The sequence below is a fragment of the Phyllosticta citriasiana genome (genome assembly GCF_038021145.1).
Source record: "Phyllosticta citriasiana strain CBS 120426 chromosome Unknown IWZ02scaffold_4, whole genome shotgun sequence".
Lineage (NCBI taxonomy): Eukaryota > Fungi > Ascomycota > Dothideomycetes > Botryosphaeriales > Phyllostictaceae > Phyllosticta > Phyllosticta citriasiana.
Genome location: NW_027117281.1, coordinates 1,063,538 through 1,087,385, shown reverse-complemented (window position 1 = coordinate 1,087,385; position 23,848 = coordinate 1,063,538). Strand labels below are relative to the sequence as shown.

General features: G+C 54.8%; 5 protein-coding genes across 5 annotated transcripts; 3 read left to right on the top strand and 2 right to left on the bottom strand.

Moving 5' to 3' along the window:
* Positions 1-1,092: 1,092 nt before the first annotated feature.
* Positions 1,093-6,138, top strand: IWZ02DRAFT_516054 (ABC-2 type transporter; the record flags this gene model as incomplete). Its single annotated transcript, XM_066770668.1, has 5 exons — positions 1,093-1,339; positions 1,382-3,919; positions 3,976-4,234; positions 4,286-4,428; positions 4,491-6,138. 5 exons carry the CDS (start codon positions 1,093-1,095, stop codon positions 5,765-5,767), a joined length of 4,464 nt encoding a protein of 1,487 aa, XP_066624587.1. The 3' UTR covers positions 5,768-6,138.
* A 17-nt stretch (positions 6,139-6,155) lies between these two features.
* IWZ02DRAFT_446704 (uncharacterized protein) lies at positions 6,156-7,041 on the top strand. The gene has a single exon (XM_066767243.1). The coding sequence runs from the start codon at positions 6,402-6,404 to the stop codon at positions 6,717-6,719; it is 318 nt and encodes a 105-aa protein (XP_066624586.1). The 5' UTR covers positions 6,156-6,401; the 3' UTR covers positions 6,720-7,041.
* A 4,654-nt stretch (positions 7,042-11,695) lies between these two features.
* IWZ02DRAFT_431574 (uncharacterized protein) lies at positions 11,696-12,976 on the bottom strand (the record flags this gene model as incomplete). The annotated part of the gene is made up of 2 exons (XM_066766169.1): positions 11,696-12,105; positions 12,160-12,976. 2 exons carry the CDS (start codon positions 12,974-12,976, stop codon positions 11,696-11,698), a joined length of 1,227 nt encoding a protein of 408 aa, XP_066624585.1.
* A 3,130-nt stretch (positions 12,977-16,106) lies between these two features.
* On the bottom strand, positions 16,107-17,372 carry IWZ02DRAFT_446694 (mitochondrial 37S ribosomal protein uS9m). Its single transcript, XM_066767242.1, has one exon. It carries the CDS (start codon positions 17,205-17,207, stop codon positions 16,278-16,280), a length of 930 nt encoding a protein of 309 aa, XP_066624584.1. The 5' UTR covers positions 17,208-17,372; the 3' UTR covers positions 16,107-16,277.
* Positions 17,362-23,278, top strand: IWZ02DRAFT_398907 (uncharacterized protein). The gene is made up of 6 exons (XM_066765608.1): positions 17,362-17,507; positions 17,590-17,779; positions 17,973-18,698; positions 18,752-19,026; positions 20,741-22,106; positions 22,374-23,278. Exons 1-6 carry the CDS (start codon positions 17,478-17,480, stop codon positions 22,814-22,816), a joined length of 3,030 nt encoding a protein of 1,009 aa, XP_066624583.1. The 5' UTR covers positions 17,362-17,477; the 3' UTR covers positions 22,817-23,278.
* The last annotated feature ends 570 nt before the right edge of the window (positions 23,279-23,848 follow it).

Here is a 23,848-nt window from a genome sequence, read left to right as displayed (position 1 = left end):
AGAACCGGAAACTAGCGGAGAACAGCGCACGAGCCACTTGCGTCTCCATGTGCTCCTCGGTGTCCGCCCTCCCCATCTCAACCCTTCCGCGGATCTCGTCTCGCCTGTTCCCGAACCCTTTCGGTCCGCCTTGGCTCTGACATAGATACCAGATGTAGACCATGGGAGTGATGTATGATGTATGCGGCTCCCGACAACACTGCCCCCTATCAAACATGTTTCACCATCCAGTACAGCCCAGTCCGCGCATGACTCAATGCCCAAATCTAAACCGCGCTTGTTGCTTACCAACAACCACCCTTGATGGGCACCTCAGCAACGTCACCCCCAAGCTCAGTTATCCTTATTTATTGCCTTTTTTTTTTTTTTTTTGTCCTTCCAGCGGACGTCGGCTTTGACTGTATCTCCTGTCCCAACCAATGCCAAGCAGCCCACCTGGTATTCGTGTCTTAACCTTTCTAGACAACAAGCTCAGGCTAACAAACCATCGCCTGCAAGGCAATCCAGACGCTGACTCCAAGCAAATTGGCCGGTCTACGAAGGGTTCGGGGCTTTCCTGGGGCTTTGAAAAAAATCATGTTAGACTGTCAGAGATCAGTCATCATTCCCTCCGCCAAATATGATTCGCTTTCAAGCCAGATGGCTTCATGTTTTGCTGGTTGGCACAGCGGTTTAACAGGGCAATCTACGTCAGCCAAGTCCGTATCAAGACATGACTAGGCTTCCCCAACTCCCGCCGACCCCAAGCGGAACGGGGGATGTGTCACTACCGAGCTCTAGCTTTGTTGCGGGAAACCGCGCCAACCACATCCGGAAGCGGGCAACATATGGCCCGAAGGTTCCTGCTTTCACGTAGCTGGCAGAAACGGTAGACATATATAGTCGGCTCCCACAAGCACTAACAAATTTCCGGCCCCTACCCACAAAGACACACCTTGAGACATCTACCCGCTTGGACCCTTTTCAACAGTGATTCCTAACATCTCCTCCAAGGAATCCACGACAAACACTCCCCGCCGCTCGTGAGGAGCATCCCTCCGGGCCTTCACCTACTTTTGGCCCAGTCCAATTTTTCATACTCCTGTCACGAAAATGGCAGACGAGAAAGAAATAATAGCCTCCAGCCCTGAGGGCCAAGACGACAGCCGGCTCTTCATGCCTATCAGATCAACTTCCGGACGTCCAGACCACGATGGCTACAACTCCGAGACGGACGTCGAGAAGTCCGAAAAGTCGGACGATGACCGCGCTCCCGCTTTTTCCGCCGAAGACGAGGCAGAACTGGTGAGATTGGCAACCAATCTGTCCAGGAGAGGCACCCGACACTCCATGTCTCGCCGTACCACCGGCATGAGTGTAATGTCGCGTGTGGAGCGGACAGTATCAGCAACAGACACCATTGCCGATCTCTCTGAAGACGACCCCATTTTGGACCCAAACAGTGACAAATTCGACCTTTACAAATGGCTGCGTAAATTTATCCGCGCCATGGATGACGAGCAAGTCAAGATCAAGCGAGCCGGAATTTCATTCAAGAACCTCAACGTCTCCGGCTCGGGCTCCGCACTCAGTCTCCAACAGACTGCCGGCTCGCTCCTTATGGCTCCCTTCCGGCTCGGCGAAACCTTTGGGAAGAAGCCCGAAAAGCGAATCTTGAAGGATTTCAACGGTGTCCTCAAGAGTGGAGAGATGCTGATCGTCCTTGGAAGACCGGGCAGTGGATGCTCCACGCTCCTGAAATCTCTTACCGGTGAGCTTACCGGTTTGAGGCTGAGCGACGACACCGAAATCCATTACAACGGCATCCCGCTCAAGAAGATGATGAAAGAGTTCAAAGGAGAGATGGTCTACAACCAAGAAGTGGACAAGCACTTCCCGCACCTTTCAGTGGGAGATACCCTATTTTATGCAACCAGCTACCGCACACCCTCCAACCGCGTCTACTCGTGCTCCCGCGAGCAGTGGGCCAAATACGTCACCCAAGTTGTGATGACTGTCTTTGGTCTCTCCCACACCTACAACACCAAGGTTGGCAACGATTTCGTGCGAGGTGTTTCCGGAGGTGAGAGGAAACGTGTGTCGATTGCTGAGATGATGGTTGCGGGAGCCCCTATCGGCGCGTGGGACAATTCAACCAGAGGCTTGGACGCGGCCACTGCGCTCGAGTTTGTCAAAGCTCTTCGTTTGGCTGCAGACTTGGGAGGCTCTACGCACGCCGTCGCCATCTACCAGGCCAGTCAAGCCATCTACGACGTCTTCGACAAGGCTGTTGTGCTCTACGAGGGCAGGGAAATCTACTACGGACCCACGAGCAAGGCCAAGCAATTCTTTGAAGACCAGGGCTGGTACTGCCCACCCCGGCAAACCACTGGTGATTTCCTCACTTCAGTAACCAACCCTATCGAAAGGACAGCACGCGAAGGATGGGAGAACAAAGTTCCAAGGACTCCGGAAGACTTCGAACACTACTGGAGATCCTCGGAAGCCTTTGCCGCTCTTCAAGCCGAGATCGCTGAGAACGACCGAGAGTTCCCAGTTGGTGGAGAGGTCTTGTCCACCTTTCAAGATGCGAAGCGTGCGGAACAGGCGAAGCACACGAACCCGAAGTCTTCGTACCTCATCTCTGTCCCGATGCAAATCAAGCTCAACACGATGAGGGCATATAAGCGAATTTGGAACGACAAAGCTTCTACATTAGCAAACATCGGAAGCCAAATCTTCATGGCTCTCATCATCGGCTCGATTTTCTTCGGTACCAAAGAAGCGACTCAAGGATTTTTCGCAAAGAACGCTGCCCTCTTCTTTGCCATCCTCCTCAACGCTCTCATGGCCATTTCGGAAATCAACAGTCTGTACGCGCAGCGTGCGATTGTGGAGAAGCACAACTCTTACGCCTTCTATCACCCTTTTACGGAAGCCGTCGCTGGAGTTGTATCAGACATACCGGTCAAATTCCTCATCGCGGTTTGCTTCAACCTGATTCTCTACTTCCTATCCGAACTGCGAAAAGAAGCTGCCCAATTCTTCCTGTACTTCCTTGTCGTCTTCATCTCCATGTTTGTCATGAGCGCAATTTTCCGGACCATGGCTGCCATCACCAAGACGGTCTCACAAGCTATGGCGCTTGCAGGAGTCTTGGTCTTGGCTATCGTCGTCTATACTGGATTTGTCATCCCAGCCCCTTTGATGCGGGACTACTTGGGCTGGATCCGTTGGATCAACCCCATCTACTACGCTTTCGAAATCCTCCTGGCCAACGAGTACCACGCCCGCGACTACGTATGCTCCGAGTTCGTTCCCACCTATTCACCTCTTGAAGGTGAAAGTTTCATCTGCAATGCCAGAGGCGCCATTGCTGGGCAACGGACTGTCAACGGCGACGACTACATCAAAGCCGCATACGACTACTCTTACTCGAACGTGTGGCGCAACTTTGGTATTCTCTGCGCTTTCCTTATCGTGTTCATGCTCATCTACTTTCTCGGGACGGAACTGAACTCGTCTACGACCTCGACTGCCGAAGTCTTGGTCTTCCGCCGCGGTCATGTCCCAAGCTACTTGGATGACTCCAAGCGCACAGATGAGGAGCAGTCTGCTGCAGACGTGGTGACCAAGGAGGGCGCCGATGCTGAGGGAGAAAATGCCCTCGCTCCTCATAAGGATATTTTCACTTGGCGCGATGTGGTCTACGATATTGAGATCAAGGGAGAGCCTCGCCGGCTTCTGGACCATGTATCTGGTTGGGTCAAACCAGGCACGTTAACGGCTTTGATGGGAGTTTCAGGGGCGGGCAAAACGACGCTTCTTGACGTGTTGGCGCAAAGGACTACCATGGGTGTCATCACTGGCGATATGCTTGTGAATGGCAAACCTTTGAATGAGAGCTTTCAACGGGGCATTGGTTACGTACAGCAGCAAGGTATGTGATCACCAACTGACACTGACAAGGAGCATTCGACTGACCGTCACATGCAGATCTCCACTTGCAAACGGCAACGGTGAGGGAGAGTCTTCAGTTTAGTGCCATGCTGCGCCAGCCAAAGAACGTCCCAGAGTCCGAGAAATTGGCCTACGTCGAGGACGTCATCAAGTTGCTCAATATGGAAGACTTCGCCGAGGCCGTTGTCGGCGTACCCGGTGAAGGATTGAATGTCGAGCAGCGGAAGCTGCTGACCATCGGAGTGGAGCTTGCTGCAAAGCCAAAACTTCTCTTGTTCCTTGACGAACCAACCAGGTCAGTGACTCTTCACGCACCAGTCGAGGTCAGAATGCTAACGTGATACAGCGGTCTCGACTCCCAAAGTTCGTGGGCTATTGTCGCCTTCATGCGCAAGCTTGCCAACAACGGTCATTCGGTCATTTCGACAATCCACCAGCCTTCGGCTATTCTTTTTCAAGAATTTGATCGGCTCTTGTTCTTGGCCAAAGGTACGTGTAGATATTTCGGGCATACATCATTTATCAAGATACTGATTTTGTAATCCACCTAGGCGGTAAAACCGTCTATTTTGGCGATATCGGTCCAAACTCACGAACGATGCTCGACTACTTTGAATCCAACGGGGGACGCAAATGCTCAGATGACGAGAACCCTGCTGAGTACATGCTGGAGTGTGTTGGAGCCGGCGCCACAGGCAAATCCATTCTCGACTGGCATGAGGTTTGGAAGAATTCGAACGAGGCCAAGGCCGTGCAGGACGAACTCGACCGCATTCACCGCGAGAAGATCAAAGAGCCCATCGCTGGCGAGAATGAAGAGGGTAATCAGGGCGAGTTTGCCTTGCCGTTCCCCTCACAGCTCTACTGGGTCACCTACCGTGTCTTCCAACAATATTGGCGCATGCCAGGCTACATCTGGGCCAAGATTGCACTGGGCGTCTCTTCAGGTCTCTTCATCGGCTTCTCATTCTTCAGGCCAAGTTCGTCGCTGCAGGGCATGCAAAATATCCTCTTCTCTGTCTTCATGGTTTCGACAATTTTCTCCACCCTCGTCCAGCAAGTCATGCCCCTTTTCGTCACCCAGCGGTCCCTGTACGAAGTACGCGAGCGTCCGTCCAAGGCCTATTCCTGGAAGGCTTTCCTCATCGCCAATATCGTCGTCGAAATCCCTTACCAGGTGCTCGTAGGCATCCTCGTCTGGGCCTGCTACTACTACCCGGTCAACGGCATCCAATCTTCAGAACGCCAGGTACTTGTGCTTTTATTCTGCATTCAATTCTTCGTGTATGCCTCATCTTTTTCGACCGCCTGTATCGCCGGCCTTCCCGACTCAGAAACCGCCGGTGCCATCGCGACGACGTTGTTTGCGTTGATGTTAACCTTCAACGGAGTTATGCAATCACCCAACGCACTCCCAGGCTTCTGGATCTTCATGTACCGCGTTTCACCCTTTACCTACTGGGTTGCAGGCATCGCAGCAACCGAATTACATGGGCGGGCGGTCGAATGCTCCTCGGTCGAAACCTCCATCTTCAACCCACCCCTCAACATGACTTGCGGCCAATACATGGCGCCATACCTCGAGACAGCTCCTGGCGCACTTCAAAACCCGGACGCGATCTCAGACTGCCGCTACTGCAGTCTGCAGAACGCAGATCAGTTTTTGGCCACCAGCAAGATTTACTGGACGGACCGCTGGCGCAACTTTGGCCTCGGCTGGGTCTACATCATCTTCAACATTTTCGCTGCCACCCTCCTGTACTACATTTTCCGAGTCAGGCCGGCGACCAAGTCGACGCGCAAGATGAAGAAGACTCAGGGTGCTTAGAGGCAGGATCTCATAGTGAGACTGCTTCCGCACCCTGCCCTCTTTTGATTTCTCTTCCTATTTTCTTTTCTACGGACAACCCTGATTGCGCAGCTTTCCTACGTTTCTCATTGTGTCTACTCCTTCCCCTTTGACTCACCAACTGTCCCATTCTTTTTCCTTCGTATGTTCATATATTCCCTACTTGTCCATACACCACTTTCAGCGAGGCGTTCGGGTTGAGAAGGGATGAGATGGTAATCGCTCTCTTGGGTCAGTGTAAAGCTGCTTCGACACTGTCCTCCCCAAATTGTTTGCGCTGTCGAGCCCCAACTTGCTATATCCTGGAATGAGCGCTGTAATTTCAAGATGTCTGAAGAGTCAGAGCAAATGCAAAATTTCATCTGCAACCAGTATGAATGACAAGTGAGGTGCATTGGTGTATGTTAATTAGCCTATCCAGCCCCTTCAGGAGGAGTATTCCACTACATTCAACACCATGAGCCTGACTCTTTTCAGTCACAAATTCTACGAAAGTTAGTGTAATCATCAAAGAAGAATTTGGACTATGCATAACGGCATTGGAAGTTTGACTTATCCTTCATCGGGTGTTTCATCAATGGGAGGCACGTTGCTTACTTGTCAGTGCGTATGAATGCTCCCTGTCCTCTCCCTTGTTTTTATAACATGTGTCTGTTTTGGATACATGTCGTCGTTCCTGCGTACTCTATTGATTGGAAGTCAATTATGTTCCTACCAACGTACAGAAGGATATCCTGAGCAAACGAATGCTCTCCAGTTCCATCCACACGAGCGCACGAATGCTCCTTGGTCCCGTCCGACCCGCAAGAGCGAACGAATGCTTCAAGATGTGGCCACAGTGTCAGGAGGTATCGTTGTTTTTGAAACCCATTGCCGCGCTGACGACTGCTCCTTAGCTTCATCCCATCCGTATGCAGATGCAAGAGGGTAGAAGATAGAAGAAGGGCCGAAGGAATGATTGCATGCGATAAGAGATTGCAAAGTGATCATGGAAGAAAGCATCTTGGGCGAATGCTCATAACCCTCTTGGACTCATGTGCCAAAACTGTTAGAACGTGGTTCAGAAAGAAAAGAGAATAGCAAGAGGAGGCTGAGCAACCAGTGGACCATGGCATCTCAGGAAGCGTCTTTCGCGGAGGCTCTGTTTCGTTGCTGTGGCGGAGGGGAGACTCTGATGCGAGACGTTTGCTGTTCGTGAGTTGAGCTTTCAGGACAAAGGGGTAAAAAAAAAAAAAAAAAAAAAAAAAAGAAAAGGGGGATGCATGAGGTGGCCCGTTCAAATTCGAATGCCGTGATGGAGGGGATGGGAAAAACCATCCGGTTCGGCAGCAAGCGTTGTGTCCGCTGTCAGCGCGATGGAAGACGCTGATTCTGCAATACGAAGACAGGAAGGTACAACACTTCGCCATCTTTTGTCGGGCCGCGAGCACCACAAATCGGATGCCCGCCGCCCAAGGAAGGAAAAAGTCAGCACGGAAAAGAATTGGTGGCGTACCCCATTGGACACGGTCGAGATGACTGAGCGAAAAATGTCTCAGAGCGGACGGTGCATCCCAGCGGGACTAGTCAGCGTAGGTTCAGGATGAGTCCCTGCAGCGGCGCCAGCTCGCGCTGCGGTCGTCGGGAATGCCTCGTCCTTGTGCGGAGGCGCCGTCGATGACGAGGGACTCCCAGCCGCGCAGAGACCGCCCTCAACACCTGTGGAAGCCAATCTGGATATTGGGGCCATGTGAGGTCTCAGATCTTTCCAGGCCGGCTGCGCAACGTGCGGGTTCCGGGCAGGTCAACCGAGCGACGAATCATGACGGCTGACTGCGTGGCTGGCCGCTTGGCTGTCGCAACGGTTCTTCATTGATCCGAGGCCAAACTGTGAATATGGCCGTGTGGCATTGCTGGCGTAGGGGAGAACAGGAAAGTCGTGAGATGCACGGTGGATGAGAAAGAAAAAAAGAGGAGGGCAAAAAAAAAAAAAAAAAAAAAAAAACACGACGCCTCCTTGCACTGCCGCTGTATCCATGGATAAATCACTGCTTCGTCGATGCAAGTGAAGCTAGGGGGCATCCAGTTACTACAGTACCGTGGTCGCGTTTGGGGAGCATTCGTTCACTGTTGCGGCTAGGGAGCTGTCGTTCATCACTGCAGCTGGACCCAGATTGTATCATCTCTCTCAACACCCACTGTGGCTGTCTGGATGAGACCTCCGTCGGATGGAACTCGGTCAAATTTTAGAGTTTCTGCCAATCGCATAAACAACATGCCTGGTTGAGCCAACCGACGTCGGTGGTTTCTGGTTCGGCGACACCGTCCGTCGTCGTGAGGGCTGAGACCAGGAAGGCGTACTTGCAGTTTTGATGGTGGTGGAGAAGGTCTGGAGCACAGACGACAGGAATGGCAAAGACCCTGCGTTGATTGCTGTTTTGGCGTGGGGCGGGCTCGGAATAAAGCTTATGACGCCGGCTCGCGACTGGTGGATGTTGGTATTTATAGACAGTTAAAAATCAGGAGCAGCGGATCAGCACTCCATACTCGACCTCAGACTATGAAAGCAATATGAGAAACGAGAGCAAAATTCTGACATGGTTCGTGAGTAAGCAGACAATGACGACCCGTGGTAGAGTCTCGGGCCGCAACTGTAGTCGCCACTGCCGTCGCTGTGGATATTTTGGCGCTTGGTGATTCTCGTCTAGTCATCGCAAGTCTGTCCTTTGCTGGGGGTCACAGAGCGATCTACGGCTGCTGCGTCTGGGGCAGCTTGATCGACAGTGCTGACGTTTGGGCAACCGAAACATTTTTCCTGGACGCCGACAGGCGAATGGCTGCTCCCAAGCATTGGACTCGTCTAAGCTTTTTGGTCAATAATTGGTAGCCTTGCCAAAGTGACGCAGGCGGGTGTAGGAAGTTGCAGAAGGCGCAGGGAGAGTCTTGTCAGCTTTTGCATGCGGGTGGTTTCCTGGAAATGATATTCGGCCGCATCCGAACGGCTTTCATGGGGATGCCTTGACGAACGGCGCAGTGAACGCGTCTAGACCTAGGGGCCTCCTTGCATGGCGACTTGCAACATCAGCGGGCCTCTGACGACTTTGGGGGCCAAGTCCACAATCAGTGAGCGCCGCATGCCCATAACGAGCTGCACAGCGCGCGCAGCGTGCAGCTGCAGTGCTGAAACCAGTCTGCGAGCCCCTGCTCTTGTTCCCTCGGCCAGGGGCAGACATTTCCCAGTTCCCACAGGTCCCACGTTGGACGTACTTGATCGATGTTGGAAGGGGCAGTGTGCAGATCTCATGGAACTGCTGCTCTACAGGTCTCCTTTCCACAGCCAATATTTCATCGGCAACCCAATGTGTGTAAGGCGAGCAGCGAAGTGGAGATGAGTAGTATGTGACGCGCCCGCGATCCGCGATGTGCAAGATTAACACAATTCCTCGGACACTGCTGGCGGGAAGTCCGAAAAAAAAAGCTTGAGAGGACAAGAAAACAAAAGATGGTGCCGGGTTGGTTGTCTCTCTCAATGAGTCAAATTGAGATCGATCTGGAGGTCTCAGAAGCGAACAGTGTTATGGTCTAGCCTTGAAATCTCCCTTTGCTTGAAGTGGTGAGAAGATTGGAGCGGAAATAGCGCATGACGCGCGCAGTGACAACAGAGCAACCAGCCATCTGCAAGCTGATAACACTCTGGACGCCTCGCAGCGCCGAGGACGTGGATTTGGGGAGCCATGGCCAGTACAAAAGCAAAGTTGTGCCTGGTAACAGTGGAAGGCGGTGTCGACGCGTACCTGTCCATTGAAGGCCCACAACATTCTGGCCAATGCTGCAAGGACGCGATGGGGGATGAGCAGTCTCCCTCTCTTTTTTCTTCCCTTCTCCTCTTGTCCCATGACCCTTGCCGCCAGCGCCGGAGCGTGTTCCCTGGCAGCAGCAGCGGCAAGCGAAGGAAGGTTGCAGGGAACGAAGGATTAGCAATTCGGCGCAAAAGCCCATGGAAATTTCCGGCGGGCCGATGGACGAGGTTGCGGGTGGAAGAGGAGAGGATGATTATTGGAGAGGGTGAGCAACATTGTCGATGGGCGTCGCGTGTGAGAAGCGAGAAACAACGCGGTCCGCGTTGTCGGAGACGAGTGACTGGCGACAGTTTGGCAGAAGTGTAGCCTTCATCAATCTTTGGATGGGTATCAGAGGGTTTTTCTTGGTGCGTTTTGTGGGCGTGTTTCCTACAGCAGATAGTGTGTTGCCAAAGCTAATGGCTTCGAAGCCGTCAAGGGGTACTGCATCACTGTACTAGACAAAGCACGGAATGATAGCATCACTTCGAATTTGATAGTACGAATTCACTTTTTTTTTTCTATGCGGTCGATGACGAATCGTCATCACTGGGCAAAAGACAAGGAAAAGGACGCCTTGAGCAAGCCATTGAAAAGTTTGTGGTAAAGGGTAGCACAATCACGGCAAATGGACCCGGCTTTTGGGCCAAAGATTGTAGCACATGACACCAACTTAGAGGACCGGAGTGAGGAGCATTCCAAAGCTTCAACAGATACCAACAGGGCGAATTCAAGCTTATAAATTGATTAGGAGGATTCATGGGCATCAACTTCGGGAAGCCATGATTGTGTGCCACAACTTTTGCTAATTTTCCCTGGCAGAGGCACATCGGCGCAAGGTGGCGTACGTGCATTGCACCAAAGCCCTGGCTGCGGAACGGGCGTTGACGGGCATTCAGCAGTCAGCCAGAGGCGCGAGCACACCTCGCGCAGGTTGTGTACATACACATAGGCACAAGGACGCGTTGGCAGTCAGCTACGTCACACGCCTCCCGTCGCAGTCGCAGCTGCAGCTCGACGTGGTGGAAAAAGCAATTCGCAGGCTGAAGGGCTACACGTCTTTGTACAAGACGACCGTTGGGGCCATGCATTGAAATGCTTCCCTTCACCGGCTTGTGCTTCAGACACGATACTGGCTGAGGGAGGCTGCGCGCGACGCAGCAATCGGGGTACCTAAACTCTTGCTTCTTTGCTGCAGACAGCAACCACTGCTGACAGTCGAGTAATTTTACACAAACACGTAGTCAAGACAAGCAGATCCAAACCAAGCAAGCCATGCGTAGCTCGTCTCGTCTCGTCCGTCGCCTTTGCATCCGTCTCTTCCAACCAATCGCTTGCTGCCCAACCAATCCCTGCCCCTCTTTCGGGCCCCAGGCCACCCACCCATCCTGCTCAACTCCTCCTCTTGGTATCTCCAGCGTGACAAGAAATTGAAATCCCTCCCTTCATGCGAGGTGCGAAAGCCTCCCCTCCCCCGAGCCCCCGCTCAAAGACACGAGAAAGATCGAGGAAGACATCAGCTGGCCAGCTGAGCCACCTTCGACGCCCCCCTTGCGCTTGTACGCCTACGCCAACCATCATCGTCATCCCGTCATCACAAACCCGGCCCTGCCCTCTTTTTTTGTTCCCCTGACCCTTTCCCAGGAGCCCTCAGCCCGAACCCAGACCTCGATCGCGGACCCAGCCCCCATGCCAGTCCATTACTCGAAGCTCTGCCCTCCCACCCTTAGCGCCTCGCCCGAACTATGCTCGTTATTTGTACAGTGACAAAAGAAGACCTCCTCGAAAACGCCACATCCCACACACCCCGCGGCGTTGGTATATCGGACAGAATTGGAAAGTGATGGAAAAGAAACGGTCGGCGGAGGACAAAGACCAACGCGAGACGGTCCGGTGCGCTGGAGATCCCGGCACCAGCAAGGGAGCATATGCGTACAACGAAGGAGAAAGAGAAAAGAGGGACGTGATGTAGAGACAAAAATCGGTACACAGGCACCTGGCGTACAATATAAATCAATAGAAGCATTCGCGTTCATCGTTGCAGGGACATTATCGGGATGAAGGCTTTTGATCGGGACGACGTTGCTCCTCATCGCCTCCTTGCGGCGGAAGTGGTTTGAGCGCCGGCACTGCCGGCTCCCGTGTGTTCCTCCAGCAAATCGAGGCATTTTGTGAGGACTGGCTCAGAAATTAGCAAGAGTTGCTCGTCTTGGTTCTGTGTCGACGCACTGGCAATGATTTCCTCTTCCCACACTCCCATTTGATAGTCGACCAATCCGTGCTTCTCCATGTTGTCGCAGAGGCTCACGAGCTCTTTGCCCATCGATTCCATGAATTCGTAGTCCATCATGCTTCTCGGGGGTCGCGGGGATTGTCCGGACTCGGCCATTTCCAGCGACATGTCTTTTTGCGTTTGCAGGATGCTCAACCAGGCCGTGTTGAATTCTTCCCACAGCTTGAGACGGTCCTGTTGCATGGACTCGTCATCTCGAACTAGTCCTATCGTCAATTCAGCTGCTCAGTTCATGCATTTTTGCGACCCACTTGGCTTACCCAAGGCCTCAGCGTTCCCCAGCAGCCATTTGGTGATCCGAAGCAAGCAGCTGCCGCCTTCACTAAGGCGACCATCGCGGATGTATTCAAAAGTCCTCTTGACCTGCGTCTGGTATTCTGCATAGGCATTGTCCCAATCGGAAGATGCACCCGAGGCTGGGTAGTTTGGTTGGGCGTATGCCCCGTGCGAGCCTCCCTGCGTCGGATCGTTCATTCCAGTGGCGTATGCGGGAGCAAGAGGGTCCCTTCCGACGGGACTCTGGGTGGTATAAGAAAGGTTCGAGTACTGTGATGGCACGTTTTGCGCGGCCATTCCGGCCGCAGGGGCGCTAGTTGGCCCACTTTCGCCGGGCACACCATAATACTGCTGTGGAACTCCAAATTGGGTTGACAACACCTCTATTGCTGCAGACTGCCGCGGTTGGTACTGTTGCACGGATTCGTACGGGGACTGCGGAGCCGCCTGCTGCTGGGCTGGAACATTGTACATCATGTTGGATGCGTACTGCGAATACTGCTGCGGCGTTCTTTGCTGATCTTGGCCGTACTCGGGGGGATACTGCAGCGCACCGGCCTGGATGGAAGAGCCTACAAATTGCGCGCCTTCGCCGTAACTGCCGTAGCCGTACCCTTGTCCGGTTCCTGCCCGTCCGCTCGAGGGTGCGGATGATGGCGATTGCTGCGCCGTCAGTGGATTCTGTCGAAAACGGTCGCTTCCGCTTACGGCTGGATACTGCTGAGGCGTCTGAATGAGTCCTTGTTGCGGAGCGTAGCCAGGTGGATTCTGCTGCCTCTGCCGACGGTCATTATTGTCCATGCCAGTCGACCTGCCCTTGCGAGAGAGATATATGGGCGGATCGAGCGCACCCCTTTGCCCCTGCGGCGATGAAGGAGGAGTCGCGTAGAAGGCCAGCTTTCCAATTTCTGCTCTGATTCTGGTCTAGTCGATCGAAACACGTCGAGTGGGTCGGCCGAGCAAGCGAGCGGTAGCGTGCGAGCAGGCTGCGAAGTTGGTATGCGGCCTCTGGGACGCGTATCAGCGAGTCAGAGCTGGTGGGTTGAACGAGAGGAGTTTGACACCTCGCAAAGGTCTGAAGTCAGCGACTGTGTGGGATATTAAACAGACGCGACTCAGGCCTGACGCAGCAGAGCTACGGGCCAATGACAGGCGGAGTTTGCACCGTTGAAAGAATGGCGTAGCAGCCTCACAGTCGTCAATGATTGGCGCAAGGATACCCTCGAGCAGAGGGGGTGGGCAGCACGACTGGCCTCTGGTACCTCGATCGAGCAGAATTCGGAATGACCCTTCTTGAGGCGGAGACTGGCGGGTCGCGTCAGCGAGGGTGGGCCGGCCACAACGCGCAGGCTGTGCCTGCCCGGGTGTAAAAAAACAAAGCTTGTGAAAGAGCGGGGAGAATCCTTGGACGGCGAGGAGAGCGGTGTTCGGCAGGGCTGCGAAACGGGGTGAGAAAGGGCAACCTTGCAAGATATCGGCAGACGGAGAGGAGACGCGCAGAAGGCGGCGCGATCCACGCCTTTCTCGGCCTGAAGTGAAGACGACGGAACCTTGTCGCGTCGGCCAACGTCGAGTCGTCGTCCCGCGGCCCGCAAGGAAGGTGGAACCTCGACAGTGAATGAGGACGGGGGGTAATTGAGGACGATGGTAACTTTTTCTTGCTTGCAAAGAGACGACGGAGAGGTTGTTAAAAAGGAGGCGCGCAGGCGGGGAGTTGGGGGGATGGTGAGGCCGTCACTGCTGGAAATTCGAGGACTGGGAAGAGGTGACTGAGGAGAAGGATGGCGTTCGATGAAGCCCCATTCGCAACGGGCCCGTTTGTATAGACAGACGGCCACCGGGGGAGGTGAGCTGATCGGCTCGGGATCGCTCCTAGGGCTGGCCTGGAGCTGGTGGTTGACGAGGACGGGATCAAGGGTGATGAATGAAGCAGGGCGCCGCCAGGTCAGCCAGCGCACACAGCACACGGAGAGCAACAGGGCAGACGAGAGCAGGTTTACGCTTTTGTCAACAGCTACCACAGCCGCGCACCGGGCGCCACGACGCGACGCCGGGCTGCTTCACGGCTCACGGCTCTCGACGGCCAAGGGCTCGTGCGAGACATGACGGGATGGATTGGGGTGCTCTGGCCAGAACGTGCCAGGGCGAATTGAGAGCTGCGGCCATCTCGCGCGCAGTGGCCGCCAAGGTGTAAGAGGGAGCGATGTACGATACGGGTAAGGCTCGACGGGCGGATGTGCAGTGGTGGTGTTTGGATTTTCAAGGTTGGCGGGATGGACGAAGCGAAGGCAAAGAGACTGGAGCGAGAGGGAAAAAAAAAAAAAAAAAAAAAAAAAGGCCCGAGGTAGCTGCGACGATCTTCTACCTCCACCACCACTACCACCACCATCTCATTCTCTCTCTCTCTCCCTCTGCAACCGGGTACTCGCTCCTCGTCTCCTGGGATTCGACGCCCAGGAACCAGACTTCAACACTGCACGCGCGCTCATCTTGCACCACCAGCCCTGTCAGGCGTCGCAGACGACCCAGGCCGAAACGCAATGGAGCACAAGCTGGACTGATGTGCCGAAGCCATTGACGGACAGCGAGGCAGACTGGAGGGCTGCCGTCCCGCACAGGCGCAGCACTCATCTCCACAGCCGTCGTGTTGTCGATCCCTCGCCCGGATCGCCCTTTCAAGCCTCGCCGGGGTGCCGCCCTACCCCGTCGCCCTATCGTAGATCTCGACAGCGACAAAGGAGGGGATGTTGGGCTGCGATTCATGCGCCCGCATGCCATGCTGCTCACTTGACATGGCTGTTTTAGCCCACGACATCCGCTGCCTGCGCTGGACGACGTCCCTTCCGGCCCAACAATCGACTGCGTCGTTCATTTAGAGCCGTGTGGTATCACGGATCGTCCAACGGCTCCCGTCGCTGCATCACGTAGACCTGCAAGGATCCTCGCCAAATTGCACCATTTCTGCTTTCTAGAAGCTTTCGTTTGCTTCCGAACGACATCGAGCTCCGTCCCCAGGGATGCTGACAAACTGCGACCCTGAATCTTATCTGTGTGCAACCCAGACGTGACATTGACAACTTCGCTTCCGGTCTGCTCTGCTCTGCACTGGCTGTGTGGCTTGCGCATGTGCTCTGTTGCTCATCCGGATGTCACCAAACCGCAAAGCCACTGGGCGCAACCACCGGCCGAGCAGTTCCAATTGACCTACCGCAAAAGCCAGTCTTGAAAAGCATATCTTTACATTTGGCAAATTATTCCGTCCCCTGACCCCAAACGCCGCCGTACACGGCTGGCAAACGGGCCGAGACGGGTGCAGGATCAATTGACGTTGAGCGCGAGACAGATGATGCTGTCATCACGAATCCCCCGCAACACCTCCAGCGCTGTCCATCCTCTTGCCATGCTAAATCACCCGCAATGCAAACTAGTTTCACCAGTGCCCTCCCTGGACGCTCGGGTCTAGACCGCTTCATCCGAATATATACGCTGCATGGGTCGGCCAGCATGCGTTCATGGCCCCGAGCGAGGGCTGTTGCAAATAGACTTCCGCCCTGTGAGTTGTCTCTGGCCCGAGCTGTTCCGCTTTCACATCACCGCACATGGCACTGACTCGATGTAAACAATCCATAGCTCTGCAATGTGCTTGGTTTTTTTCTTTCGCGGCCAGGCTCCAAACTCTCCAGTACCGCGGCACATTGGCACTCTGACGGCAGGTTGAAGCGGTTGCTACCGGCTCGGTTGTCGCCATTTGACTGAAAAGAAATCTTGACATTGACAAGTCTGCTGTGGGGCATTGTTGTGACCCAATTCCCGTGTGCAGACCTGACACTAGCAAACCAGCATAACAACTGCCCAACCCCTCAACGCTTGACCCAAGCGGGCATCTTGCGAGCCTTGGTATGGCCAGGCTTCTTCCTCTCTACCTGGCGAGGGTCCCGCGTGATGCACCCAGCTGTTTGAGACACCAATAGTTAGCTCGTGATCCTGGCAACAACTATCTTGTTTTGAACCTGACAAAGCTAGGTAGGAAATCGCGAAGTGAGGCAAAGACAGGGTTGCGTGAGAGGTAATCAAATACGAGAGCGAGGCGCGTGCCTCGACTCTAAACAAAACAAAGTGAAGACGGATTGCGTTGTGGAATGTCAGGCCTACCTCTTCTCAGAACAGTTTTCAAACCTGGCTCGTGTGCCAGTAATGCCCTCGCAACGGCCACGGTCAATGCCTCGGCCCAGCCTGTTGTACCACCTCCTCTCACAATTGCAAACAAATTGTAGTTGCTCAGGCGATTCGTGGCCTTGAGTGCCCACAGCGCACTCTCACGGTCGTGAAGTCGGTGAAATGCTTGATGCAGTGGTTTGCTGTTTATTACCACTTCACCGTCGCCTTCGACCAGCCACGCGACAGCGGAGCAAGTCTTTCTTCGACCAGAGCCCTTGCCTCTTCCCATCTCATCCAGTACCTTGGGGGCCGGCTCTCGCGAGTAGGGGTTGATTGGCCGCTTGTATCGTTCCATGACTTTCGAGACCTCCTCGGGCATGATTGTGGGGTGGATGTAGTTGAGCCGTTGCAGAAGCTGCTGAAGCCTGCGCCATCTCGAAATCCTTATGCTCTCCGGCGTTCCCATTGACTGGTACTCGTCCAAGCTTTTCCAGGCCACTCTGGGCGCGAGAAGCGGGTCGATTTGCGGCCACGTCTCGTACTTGCGGACAAGAGCTTGGAGCTCGAGAAAATCGTCTGTGAACCTCGGCCTGCCGGTGAAGTAGGAGGGTGACGCTGGGACGACGCGCACCCTCTTCATCAAGGCAGTGTGGTATTCATCGCCTTGGCCGTCCAAATCGATTTCAGGAGCGGCCTTGACTTTCTGGTCATCCTCGAGAAATTCGGCTCGGCGAGAGATGCTAGTCGAGAAGGATGCGGTCGAGTGTCTGATGGCCGGTGTCCTCAGCGCCGAGGGACTGGTGCGCGGTGCGGTCGGTTGGAGCAAAGAGCCCGCAGCCCTTCGCAGTCCAGTGACGAGCGTCGAGCCCTTCATCGGGGAGAATTGGCGTTGGCTGAGAGGAAGCGAACGGGCTGGATGTCAACCAACTGGACATTTCTCGCGCGCTGCTTGAGGCTCGGCGCTCGGGCCACACTAGCTTCGCGCTAGCCCCTCTGTCTCGCAAATTTCTAGCGACTTTGCCTGCCACACCACCTCGAGCTAACAACGCACCTCCACCACTCTCTGCCTGTCCAGATCAACGACAGCGGCTTTTGAATTCTCCTCACCCTTTCAAACCCAGTCGCTTCAATCAACACAGCAGCCATGTCTTTCGGCAAGCTCTACGGCTACAAGGTACGTCTTGTGGAGCTTTGTTGCAGGGCCGACACCAGCCCCGCGATGACTCTACTCGTCCACTCTGCTAAATCCTCGACAGGGCCAGCCGCGCACGCAGCCCATCATCGCTGTCGCCAAGGCGAACGGCCTCGACATTGAGATTGTCGAGACCAACCCCGCCGAGGGCGTCTCTGCCGACTACCTCAAGGTTAACAAGCTCGGCAAGATCCCCACCTTCGTTGGTGCCGATGGCTACAACCTGAGCGAGTGCATTGCCATTGCTGTCTACGGTACGTCAATTGCCATTGGCTCTGCCCTAGCTGGACCCTTTCCCAAAGATGAGCACACCTATCAAAACAGTTATCCCTGTCTGAAAATTACTGTTGAGAGATTTCACTCTGATATCTTACACCACCAACCCTTAAACGCTAAAAGCCTGCGCCTGAGCCAGCGACCTCTGAGCATTTGCTGATGTGCGCACAGTCACCTCCCAGAATGAGAAGACCACTCTCCTTGGCAAGACCAAGCAGGACTACGCCTCCATCCTCCGCTGGATGTCCTTTGGCAACTCTGAGGTCCTCCCCAAGCTTGCTGGCTGGTTCCTCCCCCTGATTGGCAGGGCTCCTTACAACAAGAAGACCGTTGAGGAGGCCCAGGTTGCTGCCCTCAAGACCGTCAAGGTCCTCGAGGAGCACCTGCTGGTTAACACCTACCTCGTCAGCGAGAGGCTCACCCTTGCCGACATCTTTGTCGCCAGCATGGTCAGCCGCGGCTTCCAGTTCTTCTTCGACAAGAAGTGGAGGTCTGAGAACCCTGCCACCACCCGCTGGTTCCAGACTGTTGCCAACCAGCCCATCTGGACCGCCGTCTCTGAGCCGGTCATCCTCACCGACGAGCCCCTCAAGAACGTCGCCCCTCCCAAGAAAGAGGCCCCCAAGAAGGAAGCCGCTCCCAAGAAGGAGGCTCCCAAGGCTGCTGCTGCCGAGGAGCCCGCCCCCGCCCCCAAGCCCAAGCACCCCCTTGAGGCCCTTGGACGCCCCAGCCTCGCCATTGACGACTGGAAGCGCAAGTACTCCAACGAGGACACTCGCGAGGGTGCCATGCCCTGGTTTTGGGAGAACGTCAACTTCGAGGAGTACTCGATCTGGGCTGTCGACTACAAGTATAACGACGAGCTCACCATGACCTTCATGAGCTCCAACCTGATTGGTAAGATTTGGCAAGTAGAACTTTGAAGGAAATTGGACTGAAAAAGCGTGTAGGTGGTCTGTTTGCCCGTCTCGAGGCTAGCCGCAAGTACCTCTTTGGCGTCCTCTCCGTCTTCGGTGTCACCAACGACTCGATCATCAAGGGTGCTTTCCTTGTCCGCGGCCAGGAGGCTCTTCCCGCCTTTGACGTCGCTCCCGACCACGAGAGCTACACCTTCACCAAGCTCGACCCCAAGAGCGAAGCTGACCGGAAGTTCCTCGAGGACCAGTGGGCCTGCGACAAGGGCATCGAGGTCAATGGCAAGACATACGAGTGGGCTGACGGCAAGGTCTTCAAGTAAACGAGTTGAAGACAGTAGTGACGAGGGCTGTCGGGATTCTGCATTGCTGCGGGTATAGAAGGACTTCTGCAGCATTGCCTATTTTACGGCGGGATGGGTTTACGAGTGCTGTTTTCAGCAAAGGTTTTACGACATGACGTGCTGTAGCTCCACGATAGGCAGCGAATAGGCACAAAAAATTGATTCCCCCAAGTTGACAAGCAGCATCCTGGTATGGTTGTGAAAGTTTTCCTTGATCATGAGGCTGTGGGTTCGGCAGTTGGGACTGGGTGCATGACGCACAGGAGATCTGTCTGCTGGGGTCGTCGGGTGTTGGTCTGATCGTAGATGCCCATGCCCATGCCCATGCCCATGCCCTGGTGGACCTCGACGTGGAGGAAATCACATGACGGAACTGGGATGTGGACTAGAGGTACACAGATTCTGGGGAGGGCCTATGACGCGAGTCACGCAAAGTCCAACTGAAGGACAACGACTGGACTTGACACTGGACTGCTGACGGGACCGCGACACGCGCGCCACGACCTGCTGTGCCCCCGACTCCTCCCTCCCTCTCTCCCTTCTGCCTTCTCTCTCTCATTCTCTACCTTTTTCCCAATCAATTCCCTCTGCTCCCACGACCGCTCCCTCCGCTTGCCTGGCCGCCTGCCACCACCCGCGTGCGCATCCATTGGTCCCGGCACGAACCGCTTGGCTTCAGGTACTCGCAGGGCGCCTGCGCGCCGCCGTCGAGCCTGTCAGGCACGTCTACTTTACGCCTTGCCTTACCGCACCACGACGGTCTTCCCTCCTCCCGATTTCACTTTGCCATCGCTTTCGTTTTTTTGGTGTCAGAAAGAGCCATGCTCGGCACTTTTTGACGCACCCCACACGATCCAGGTCGACCGGCCCGCACCACGTCGCCCGCCTCGACGCATTCCACGACGCGATCCCAGTGATTCCAAATCCCGCGCGCCCACAGGGACCGCCTGCTGCTTTCCACTAGCTGGTGCCTATCTCAGAGATTACAGGCGCAAAGATATATCCTTTGAGACATCGGCTGCCAGCCCACATCTTTTGGCGCATCCGACACCTACCTTGATCCAAGACCAGCTAGCCAGCCTTCGCCGCGCTCTCTCTCCTTCCCGCCTCAACTTTTGGCCTCGAATTGCCAACCAGTCTGAAGTCTCGCTCAGAATACAGTACGCCCTTCTGGCTTTGATCGAGGGTCGAATACCACTGGTCTTTGTCCACGTCCTCACACAAAAGCCTCGTCGCCTCAAGGACCAAGGTCAAAGACCCATCACTTGACGCCTCAAACTTGCGCAGAGACCGTAGCCGCCCGCCTAGATACCAAATATTCGGACGGACGGGCAAACCCGCTTCCAACTCTAGCCAAGCTGTGGGCTGGCCATACCAAAGGTATCCGCGCGAGACAAGGGGTCCACACTAGCACAAACAAGACTTGCGCTTGGTACAAACTCCGGCTCCTCGCCGACTCCATGAAGAAAACCGATGGAGACGCGGAGCACCCCCCAAAGGATGCAGCCATTCAGGTGATATGTTTGGTAAGTGCTGGGCAGCGGAACAAGCTTTGCTGCACTGCGGTTGAGTGGTTATGACGTCTGTTACCAGATGCGCCTCGACTGGTACTTTTGCCCATCTTTCCAACCGCATAGTGACTGAAAGAACAAGTCATGGCCCTGCTGACGGCGACATGTAGGGAGCCGGTGGCGGTCCGAGCGAAGACAGTGTGACGGGCTTTCTAGTACGGGCTACGGCATCGAAATGGTCCAAGAACTCGATATTAGCCGTGGATGCAGGGACCCATTTGTCGGCCATTACCCGAATACTAGAGCATGACTTTCCTACCGTCGATCAAACCAGTCCTATCACGGCAAGGGTCCATTTCGATGAAACGGACGAGTCCCCCAGCCCTACCAACACAGGCTCCTCGCAGCAAGACCTCTCCACAGACAATAGCTCAGACGGGGCTTCATGGCGATCCGCGACGCCTCCACCTCCAATCACTATGCTCGAGGCAGGACCCTTTGCGGGTTTGCCATTTCCAAATGCATCGGCACGCGCAAACGCGGTGCATGTCGTTCGGGAACATGTGGCTACATATCTCATTACACACCCCCATCTGGATCACCTATCTGGCTTTGTTATCAATACTGCCGCATTCCACAATACATCAAAACCTAAGCGCCTTGCCGCGTTGCCTTTCACTGTAAATTCGATCAAAACCCATATTTTCAATGACGTCATCTGGCCAAACCTTACGGATGAGGATGGCGGCGTTGGCTTTGTCACATTTCAAAGACTCGCCGAGGGTGGAAACATTGCGCTAGGAGACGGACACAGTAGAGGCTTCATTGAGGTGTGCGATGGCCTCGGCGTCAAGGGATTCAAGGTCAGTCACGGGAATTGCATGAGAGGACCTGGCCACATCCACCGCGGAAGCAGCGCCCAAATGTCAGAAACTGGCCTGAACACGCTCGCGCATGGACATCCTGCAGCTGCGACGGACGGCAGATCGCTTTCCATTTCGCAACCGTCGCAGCCTGGGACACCTTTATTCTCAGCACAGCAGCCGACTTCTGTGCCGCAAATCGACGGGGTGCAGCAGTGCATCATCGACAGCTCTGCCTACTTTATTCGCACGGATCTGGGCTCGCCGTACGGCGCCGTCTCATCCCGTCCGCCCCCTGCAAGAGAGATCCTCATATTTGGCGACGTCGAACCAGACACGTTGTCGCTGTCTCCCCGCACAGCCCATGTTTGGCAGGAGGCTGCGCCCAAAATTGCTGCGGGCATCCTCAAGGGCGTCTTCATTGAATGCAGCTACACAGACGCGCAGGGGGATGCCGTTCTTTTTGGCCATCTCGCACCGCGACATTTGATCGCTGAACTGCAGTATCTGGCGGAAATGGTTAGGGAAGCGCGCAAAGAACTTGAACGTGAGCGCGAAGAACTCCGCCAAAGTCGAAAGCGCAAGCGCAGCGGCCCCAATGGCTTTTTATCTGGCAATGAGGATGAGCACAGTCGACGCCGCAGTCGCTCGCGCCAAAAGTCTGTAGCAGCCAGTCAGTTGACGGCCGCCGCCCTATCCGCGCGTGCCTCGACAACAACAACCGCGGCTGAAACTACCACAAGCAGTGCCTCTGCGGCCTTTGCCACGTCGTCAACGCCGCAGTTACTCTCTCCTGGTGAGCGCTTCCACATGCGCGATTATCTCGACACGCCCGTTGCGTCCGCAACAAGCACCCCCGGTCCCGATACGCCACGTTTATATCCGCAACAGCAGGCGGCGACTCACCAACAACCTCCAACCCCGTCTCTCTTTCTTTCAGTCGCCGGCGGTACGTCAAGTGCTTCTCCAACCACCGGTGCGGCAACTCCAGATGGAGCAGGCCCAGCAGCCCCACAGCCCACGATCAACCATCACCCTCTCCCCCATCCACACCCACTCAGCCGCCGCGCTTCTTTCGTGCTGGGGCCATCAGAACATGCTCAAGCGCCGACGAACAACGCTACCGCCACCCTCACGGCCTCGGCCGCAACGACCACGGTCGCAGCAGCAGCAGCATCGACTGCGCCGCCTGCGCCTCCACCGCTCAAGGGCCTCCGCGTCATCATCATCCACGTCAAAGACACGCACACCGATGGGCCGCTCGTTGGTGAGCGGATTCTCGAAGAACTGCAAGAGCACGAGAGGGTGTGCACGGAGCAGCTAGGAAAACCACTCGGCTGCGAATTCGTCATCAGCAAGCATGGTGGGAGTTATTGGTTTTGAGGTCTTCGGCAGGCAGTTTTCTTGGCCGCTTTTTGGGGGGTTTCGGTGTAGTTCAAACGGGATATACCGGTCTGGATGGGTTTTGGATTGGTATTTGGTAGAGGTCAAAGGCGATGGATAGGTAGCTGGGTTGTTTGGGGTTGCATGGTACGGCGGCACTCTGGAATGGACCGGATTGGGAACGGACTGGGAACGGACTCGCATGGGCTCAAATTTTTTTTTTTCCCCCCGATTTTTCTACTTGCTGGTTCTTCTTGGGCTGTTGTTTTTGCCCTCATACCTTATGTCATGATTGGCACGATTGGCTGACCGAATTGGGATAGATTGACGGACGGACGGACGGACGGGTCGACCTGGCTTGGTAGATCTGACTAGATGAATGAAAGGAACGGTATGAATGGCGGGTATGGTGAGCTTTGCTCACACCAATCACAACTACAACTCTGCTATTTCTTTGTCCCCCAATTCTTTGTCCGGAGCTGCTCTTGTGGCATGGGGAGTTCTCACGAGTATGCAGGGAAGAGACTGGAACGCTCCTTAGGTGCGTCGAAGACGGACAGCAAACCAAGTCCCGCCGCCATCTATCACGCTTGGACAGTTTGAGCACTCACAAACTTGCAAAGAAACAAAGTTGCAATATATAGATATATAGAGGGACGACTGGCGACCCGGATCTCTCTTCAGAGAGACAGAAAGTTCGCACGAGTGACGAAAGCGCTTCAAGAGGAAAAGAAGGGGCCCAAAAAGGCCGTCTTTCAATTTCATCGACTGGCGAAAGCGTCCTTCGGTACCCTGATTACGTCCCGCATTTCGGGTGTATGAAAATAAATCGTGTGTGTGTGTGAAAGAATTTTCTTGACCAATAATCGGGCTTAAGGGGACTGAACTTCACACTAACGCCATCATCATCGCCAACACCATTGCCTAAAAGATCAGGTAAATTGGAAGTCGTGAAAAGCAGTCGTTGCTACTCGCTATTACCTGTCCGACAAGTAATCCCGCGGATGCCAAGAGAAATAAAATAGTCGGAAC

Bases quoted from the DNA above. Each gene is read 5' to 3' on its own strand.
- IWZ02DRAFT_446704 (XM_066767243.1), top strand. From the start codon at position 6,402: ATGCTCCCTGTCCTCTCCCTTGTTTTTATAACATGTGTCTGTTTTGGA.
- IWZ02DRAFT_446694 (XM_066767242.1), bottom strand. From the start codon at position 17,207: ATGAAGGGCTCGACGCTCGTCACTGGACTGCGAAGGGCTGCGGGCTCT.
- IWZ02DRAFT_398907 (XM_066765608.1), top strand. From the start codon at position 17,478: ATGTCTTTCGGCAAGCTCTACGGCTACAAG. The intron at 18,699-18,751 runs GTAAGATTTGGC...AAAAGCGTGTAG, and splicing joins CATGAGCTCCAACCTGATTG to GTGGTCTGTTTGCCCGTCTC. The intron at 22,107-22,373 runs GTCAGTTGACGG...TCTTTCTTTCAG, and splicing joins CCAAAAGTCTGTAGCAGCCA to TCGCCGGCGGTACGTCAAGT.